At 34.7% G+C, this 8,763-nt stretch overlaps 1 protein-coding gene across 1 annotated transcript; it reads right to left on the bottom strand.

Annotated features, from left to right (window-relative positions):
* Window positions 1–1,391: 1,391 nt before the first annotated feature.
* Window positions 1,392–8,080, bottom strand: LOC107466649 (uncharacterized). Its single transcript, XM_016085645.3, has 16 exons — window positions 7,686–8,080; window positions 7,490–7,588; window positions 6,910–7,001; window positions 6,632–6,732; window positions 5,865–5,955; window positions 5,532–5,590; window positions 5,286–5,406; window positions 4,942–5,010; window positions 4,195–4,247; window positions 3,999–4,107; window positions 3,410–3,580; window positions 3,174–3,332; window positions 2,961–3,053; window positions 2,664–2,846; window positions 2,219–2,403; window positions 1,392–1,999 (listed from the first exon to the last, which is right to left on the bottom strand). The coding sequence occupies exons 1-16, from the start codon at window positions 7,816–7,818 to the stop codon at window positions 1,654–1,656; spliced, it is 2,064 nt and encodes a 687-aa protein (XP_015941131.1). The 5' UTR covers window positions 7,819–8,080; the 3' UTR covers window positions 1,392–1,653.
* Between the last annotated feature and the right edge of the window lie 683 nt (window positions 8,081–8,763).

Here is an 8,763-nt window from a genome sequence, read left to right as displayed (position 1 = left end):
GAAAAGAACATATGGCATACATAGTATTCTCCTGTATGTATTGATTAATGAGGGAGCATAGAAAAAGAAAAGTGTTATTGGGAAAGTGAAATGGAAGGTGTTGTCTCAAAATTTGACATGCTTGTAAGTTAGTAAGGATTCCTTTTGTTTCAGCATAGCCAGGCAAATTCATTCCTCTGCTTCTTAACTAAAAAATATTGAATCCTCTCTATCGATGCTATTATTAAGTATATTTTCCATCATTTTACATTTTTTTAATATGTATAAAGAGAAGATGTTACCGAGTAAAATGTCACATTTAACAACATCAATTGAAAAAATATATATATTCTAGTTAAAGAACTAATAATACATAATCATGTGGTAAAAAAAAAATTAGTACTACTTCATTAGAAATGGGAATGGATTATATTCTTTTTCTAATTATTTCTTTCAAAGAGCTTAGAAACCTAATTACATATTTTTTTTTTAAACTAAAACTTTCGTAGAAAGGTTTAAATTACATAAATTTAATTAATTTTTTTTTTGTACAATATAAAAACTTGACTTGGGAATAACATTAAACACATAAAAAGAAACTCAAAATCATTTCAATATACACACATGAACAATGCTAAGAAAGTGTTTGGCCCAAAATCCGCTTGATACCTAGTCTTTTCATATTATTATTTGTTTACTTCACAAATAGATTAAGGAATTTTCATTAGATTTAATTAAGCCCAATTTTCTCTCTACTTTATTTTACTTCCTTTTGCTACTGCTAACCACCAAAACTACAACCACTACTTGTTGCCGATATATGACCACCGACGATACCTGGCAACCACCATCCCCACCAACAACCACTGCTAGTTGTCGACGACTACCGATGACCTACCTACCCTTACAACCACCAACAACTACTTAGCATTGGCAACCACTGCCTTTCCAGCAACTACCACCACTAGCAACCACCTCTTGCCCCACGGTCACTAGCTACCCGTTCAACAACGATCAACCATTGCCGATGACTACCACCATGCACCCATGCCGCCAACAACCAAAACGCAATGCCTGGAAACACCACCTTTCGATGCTGATACCTATTTCTTTTTGTAATTTTGAATTAATTTTCATGTGTGAAACTAAACTGTTGACGAAGAAATTAATTCGTTTCTTACATAACCGTTTCTGTTTTATTGTATATATGTAGATTTTGAAAGTTGCCAAACATCTCCTTAAAAGACTGCAATGAACTCATTGAGATTTTATGTCCAATATCATGGTAGATCTAATAACAAAATAGGATAACACTTTCACCATATATGTTATATGCATAAATAAGTTCTTAATCCATATATAAATTTTTCTTTCAATTTTAGTCCAGTAAAACTTTAAAATGGCCATTCTAATTACTGTCGTTAATTCCATTAAGCACGTAATAAATGAAATATAATACAACAAAAATGCCCTAAAGCCATGCCAATTAGTGCCTTAAGCCCTTTATATGTGCCATAGAAATGGCGAGTGGACTATAAAAGTTAAGCAACATTAGAACTTAAGACTAATTCCATCCCTCCACCCAGCCTAAACATTTTTAATGAAAAAGAAAAATGAAGCAAAATCATATTTAAAGAATCAAATGATATTATACTTTAAGAGAGTGAAAGGGCATTATCTCCGTCCTCTTCTGCCATTGCCACGGTTCCCTCTATTCCCTCTACCGCGAAAGCCTCCTCCTCTTGGCGGCTTAAGTCCCAAAGACTGAACTCCTCTCCTTTTCTGGTGTGGCTTTTCTTGATCCTCGTCGTCTTCTCTGTACTTGGCTTTGCTTCTCGCTGTGAAAGTTATTTCCCGCGATCCTCCTGGACCCTGCTTAACACCATTCGGTACACTACGAGAATATTGTTGATCTTTGAGAGCTGCCACTCTATCCCCCATAGGAAGTGATTCCTCACCAGCAAGTGACTTCTGACTCCAGAACGCCTCTGCGTGCTGCTCATTCTTAACTTCATACATTCTGTGCATATAAGGAAAATTATCTCAGTAATTAAGAATCAACAAAGAATAAAAAAAAAAACATAAAGGAATTGGCATGTTCCATAAACAGGCAGCCAATAGGGTAAAGAACTTGATTTCATAGATGATGAAAACTAGACTCTTTTATTATAATAACTGGATAGAAAGCACCAAATCCTGATTGATAAGAGCCTCTGCAAATTGGTAATAGATTCTTTACCTTGGTACCCGAGGTTTCGAAAGTTCATCTTCTGATGATGCTGATACATCAGTCTCACTTTCACTTTGATCATCATCCGACTCAGCAGGTTCAAAATGCTCTTCTAGCAAGGAAGGTTGCTTCTTAGAACCACCTACGGGATGTAAAGCCAGATATTCATCTGAGGTCTCCTTAATCTCGTATTCCTGAAATAAAAGTAGCATGAGTAACTGTCTGAAAGAGGAAATATCATGTTCAAAGTGGAGAATTAATAAAACAAACTCTATGCATAAGCCAAATGTCCCATTAGTGCTCTCACGTACATTAATGAAATTTAACTTACAGGCATCTAAATTTACAGTGCATCCAAAAATAAATATTTATCGTTACAAGGTATGAGCTTTAATTTATCTCAGCCTATTTGTTAAAGGACTAATAACAACTGGTATATTTCTGATTGTAGTACCTTGTTTGTAAATATCGCTTTAAATCGCTCGTCTTGAAGATCTTCCATGATAATCCCTTTCTTTTTCTTGGATGACTTTTTATTTTCATCATCACCAGCATCTCTGTTCTCATTTTCAGCTTCTTCACTTTTGAGGAGGCGTGCTGCAAGTTTCCGATTAATTTTGGGTAATTTTTTCCTTATCTGCAAGGTTAACAATTTAGGCAAGACCATGGATTAGTATTCCAGTCTATATCATTTAATCACTCTTAGCTACTTAAATATGAAAAGAAATCAATTATGAGTGAAGGAATCAACCGTAATTCGAGAGGCACGTTCAGCCTCCATCTTCTCTCTCTTGTGTTGTTCAATGTAAGCTTCATATTCAAAAGGATCCGCTAGTGCTTTAGCCTACAAAAATGTTAATAAATCATATGAAAGCACGGAAACAGAATCCAGAGCATCTAGCAATACAACATCAGCATTACACCAATTCAGAAGTATGTATAAAAAAGTATCAGCAAAACTCACCTTTTTGTATAATGCATAATTAATGAAGTACCCATGCATATAGGCTCTAAGCAAATTAGTCCCAATCAGGTTTGTCAAATTTAATCTCTCAAGCTCTTCCTTTGTCAAAAATTTGTAATGATCATAGATAGTTGTCTGTCCACCTGTGTCTAGCTCCTCCTGTAAAAATAGTTCAAATGTCAAAACAAGTAATAGACTAGCTAATCCTATAATCAAATAAAATAGTTAACACATACTGTGAAATTTTCTATAGAGGAACACCACTTAGGAGCAGGTCCAAGGGATGGTATGAAGTAAGATGGTATTTGGCTACTGTCCAAGGCCAGCAAGATCAAACCACTGCCAGGAAATGTACATACATCATTGATTTTTCCACCTGTAGGCTCAATGCTGGTCATGCCTTCTCCCTGAAACCATTTCATAACCAATCATATGACAAGTGACAACCAATGTTGATGAACATACCTGAATTCAGTCATTACTAAAATGTGTAGGAAATCATACAGGGCTCGTCTAAAGAATAGATCATACATGTACACGAGACATCAACGAGTGAGCATAGAAATGTTAGTGTACTCGCCATTTCTATGGCAAATATAGAGGGCTTAAGGCATAAGTTGCCATGGCTTTAGGGCAATTTTGTTGCATTATATTTAGCCTAAGATATACTGGTTTTTAGTTGCGATTCTTGTTCCTTGCTCCTAATTTTTTAAGTTCCATCAAGATGAGTTATTTTTTTGCGGAAGTTTCATATGGTTTGTGCTTTTCATTTTTTTTTTTTGGGCAAAATTTTCTCTGTTTTTCTCCTCTCACTGATATAAAAGCTGGCTCAGCTGTCAGTATTTGATACATGCTATGGATGACAATATGGTAAATAGATTGTTCATAGTTAAGAGTCCGATGCCACTTAATATCCAATATGGGACTGCCATACCTGTGAGACAAATTTTAAGCAACCATTAGTTACGAAGTATATATGTTAATACAAACATAAATCTCTGGAACAAGGATGTTGGCTTACATATGATCCTGTATTCGTATTGGATGGGATGAGCGAAGGTCGTAGATGAGAACCTGCATATGCGATATTAAATGTAAACAAAATCCATAATTTCATATTCAAGGGAAAGAAAGGTTGCACCTGCAGACCCAGTTCAGCAAAAGAGAACTTGCATTCCCCACCGCATATAAGATCTCTTTTTAAGGTAAAGGTACTAACTACTAAGGTCTATCCTTATAAATAACAGAGAAGAAACACAAAAGATTATTCCGGTCTTCAATGCTCCCATGACAAGTTTGTACTGTCTAAATAAACTATGTCTACTAAGAGACAATTATGTCCAAGCAAATTACTGTTAAACCAGGCATCAAACACGACATAACTTTTTCTTTCTTTTCTTTCTTTCCTTTCTTTTTTTAAATTATTAACTTTGCATCTGAAACTAGCTTAAACTTCAGAACAAGGAAACTGTGCCAATGAATTATTCACAGTACAAGTTCGTCATGCCCTAGATTGAGGGACGGGCAAAATGTTACAGTGTAATTTCTAAGGAAGACCATTCACTTGTTTTTCTTACACTTAATTTTGTATCACTTCTAGGTATATGCAATACCAAATACAGCCTTGCCACAAAATCCCATGTTGCATCAAATATGACCATTTTCCACTTATTCACTAATAAGATGACATATTCTACAAACCAAATAAGTTTTATCATATAAGCAACATAAGTGTTTGGTTTCTGATATTAGTAAAATAGGATCACACCTTTCCTGCACTACTTCCAACAGCCATTAAGAAACCACCATCTCCATCAAACTCCAATGCAGTGACCCCCTACAGATACAGAAATGTTGCCGAATGAAGATGTCAGTTAAGCAACACAATCTACAACCTCGGGTACAACATTGAGAAAAGGGAGAATGATACATATTTCCGACCATTTGAAACATGAAAAAAAATGAATAAGTGGCTAACAAATCAAACATATCATATGTTGGTCAATGATATTTGCCTTGCACCAAAGGCTTTGGCACATCCAAAATAGTAAATAATAAATATCATCTTCTCAGATAGACAGACAATTTGAATGCCTCCACATGTTCTACTACCTGATCAACATCGCCACTAGGTCCGACTGCATCAATTCTGCCAACTGAAGATCTCACACGCATGTCAAAGCATTCGACAGCACCATCTTCACCACCACAGGCAACTAGTCCATGAAGCTTGCTAAATTTGCAAATTCAGAATTTCAGATACAATTTTAGTTACACTTATTCATACAAGCGTATGATACAATGCTCTTATAAATGAAAGGAAATAAAGCCACTCAGTATTTAAGTTCCACTAAATACCTTCTTGAAACCACATTCAATGCAGGGGATTGTGTATTGAGGGAGGAAAGAAATCGCCCCTGACATGTAAAGAAAGGTAGATCTATAAGTAAGACAAGTAAAAACAAGTGTTGCCCCTATTTTTTGCAAGAAATACACCAAACGAAATACAGAACAAAACATGATGTTTATACCAAATATAGGAATTCCACTCCAAATTCCAAAGAGTACCGTGAGAATATAATTTAAAGTTTGCACCTTCAGATTTCGTTCACAAAGTTCAACCAATACGAAAACAATCAATATTCATGACACTAGTGATGCCTTTGAAACAAAAAATTAAAGCTTGAATACCTGCTCTAAGTTAATTCTGTACAATTCTGGGGAAGAGGCAGCACAAAGCAAATCACAAGACCAGCTGTCATATGTAATATCCCTTCCCATTCTGTCAAACAAGAACATCAAGGCATGTAATCAAACTCATGAATTTCGATTATAATTATAGAAGACTTACTAGGATCGAGTGAAGTAGAAATATCATGCTACATTTAACCAGAGGGTCAACTGCAGCTGATCACGTAAATGAACCAGAAATATATGAAAAATACAGACAAATGCAAGGAAAGCTGCTTTTGCATATTCGTGCTAACAACTCAAGATTCAAGAATCAACGTAATTAGCTAAGCCAAACAGTATAACAAGAAACAGATTTTCCAAATCATAACCAAGTGGTAAAGCACATCGAAAATCAAATGGAAATATTGAAGGAACATTTGGTTTGATCCTTTTAAGTAAGGTGATTAGCTAAAGCAGAACAAACATAATATAGTTTATTTTGGATGGCAAGGAGAGTTTCAATTGAAGAAGCTCCGTTTTTTCCTTTTACCAATGTGTCCAACAAAATGTGAAAGTTCCGTTTGCGGTGGCATGAATCTTAAACAGACTGCATTAAGCAATAGACTGATCAATTAATGCTAACATCCAAGTTTAATTGTCAGTACATATTTCTTTATTGAAGGATAAATTACCATTCAGTCACCAAAAGTATACATTTCTATAACCCAAAATGCTAGGCACCTAAAGAATTCATCATTATATTTTAGTGCAAAGGGGAATAAAACCTTGGTATTCGCAAACTGTAATGTTTTCCATATTTTGCATGTAGACAAACAGAGCGGTCAGCACATAAAAATGCTAGTTTCGAATAGTCATCTGTTAGAACCTGCATAAGCAAAATTATTCAATTACTAAAATAACAAATTGAGAAAATATGCAGGTAAACTCAAGCAACAAATCAATATGCAAAAGAGGACAGTTTAAAACACATAACAAAAAACTAAGCCAAAAACAATCAGGTTGCTAACCACTTTCTTCTTTAAACTAAAGATAGTTTCAGTACCTGAAAATCAATAATCTCTGAATCCAAATGCCTTTCAAACTTCAATCCTAGCTCCCGTACCTCGTATACTTTTACTTGTGGTGGATATATACCTTCAATATTGAATAACCATGAGTGCCAAACTTTGAAATTAATACCTAATTACCTATCTTTTCATGCCACTTTTCCTACACCATCATGTCATTTATGAAATCTCAAGAGATCTCACCGATATGCTAATATCCTATCATCTTCCCCCCACATGATTGATAACAATTGCAAGTTGCAACTGCTGTCCATTTTTTTTCTCAAGGCGCAAGTTGCTTTAAAATAGTTTACCCACAATAAAATCAAATTCCTAACGGTCCTAGTTTTGAATTTGTAAGTGCTCCTTCGCAACATCCTCTCTAAAGAGAACTAACCATGGTCTTTAGACATGTTTTACTTGCTCAAACTGCTATTTGCAGTACTTGGTGCAATAATCCATGAATAATCAATGACTAATTTTTCCGTATCACACTTCACAAATTTTTCCTCCTTGTCACTTAATCATCATTACTAATTATTAACGCACACACACATAAGCATGAATTTGAAGTACCTGAAGCTATGATATACTCGCCATCAGGAGTTGCCTTAATCTTGGTGGTTGCAGTTGTGAACCTCAAATCCTCGATCAATTGCACATTCTGCGTGTAACCTAGCAAACAAGTAAATAAATAAAGTGATGAACAAAAAGAACAATGCAAACGTAACAGTGGAAAATAGGAATAGAGAAAATAAAAAGGGGGAAGTACTTTTGACGTTGCGATGTGATTTCTGCTTCTTAGTGGGGAGCCAGGAAGCGAGTGAGGGTTGCTGGGAAGCTATTGTGTACATCTTCACGCCGTTTATCGACGTTGACTTCATGCCGCCATCTCGGGTCGCCATTTTCGCTTCTTAGATGCACAAACACACAGAAAGTGAAGTTTGAAGACGGTGAGGTTTGTTTTCGAGGATTTTGCTCTTGCCGCCTCTCTTCTATTCTACTGAAGAAGAGGGGCGACGCGACGATGAGAGTCGCGAGGCGGAGAGAGGGAGGACTCCGGAGAGGCAGACGGCGACTTGCAGAGGGTGTGAACTGTGAATGGTGCGGCGACGCAGATTCTCAGTGTTGAAAGCTTGGAGAGGCAGCAGCACAAACACTTCAGAACTTATGTTAGGTTGAGTTAAAATAGTCTACAATAATTTTACATATTTATATTAAAAAATTATTTTTAATATTTATTTTATATTTTATATTCTAATATACATTTTATACTAACCACTAATTTTAATGTATCTTTAACATGAAATATCAAATTATTAAAGATAAAAAATATCTAACACCCTGATAAAACATTTTGGCTTTCAGTATTTAAAATAATAAAATATGTATTTTATAAGTTATATATAATAAGAAATTTAGAAAGTCAATATTACTTCAGTTAACTAATTTAAAAAAAACGATGTTTGAAAGGAAAATAATATAAAAATATTAGAAATTAAAACAATAAAAATATCTAAAATTTAAGTAAAAAAAAATTAAACTTTAAATAATTTAATTTAAAATATAAACTTTTAGATTTAATATTTAAAAAATTTAGTTATTTTGTTATTTTTTATAATTTTATCAAATTTATAATTATATTTTTATTAATTAGGTTCTTATACTATTTTTAATTTTGTAATTAGGTCATTACCAGTTGTTCCTACCCTGACCCAACGCTATGGCCCAGGTCCAAATACGCCAAAAGGCCCAATCCAAAGATTGGCCTTCGTTATTCATCGACCTCTTCAAAAGAGGTCGGACTCAACACAGACTTCTTTCCAAAGAAGTCGGGCTCAAGAGATAGC

The sequence above is a fragment of the Arachis duranensis genome, chromosome 9, assembly GCF_000817695.3.
Source record: "Arachis duranensis cultivar V14167 chromosome 9, aradu.V14167.gnm2.J7QH, whole genome shotgun sequence".
Taxonomy (NCBI): Eukaryota; Viridiplantae; Streptophyta; class Magnoliopsida; order Fabales; family Fabaceae; genus Arachis; species Arachis duranensis.
The sequence above is the reverse complement of the archived record's forward strand: the minus strand, read 5'-3'. Positions and strand labels throughout refer to the sequence as shown.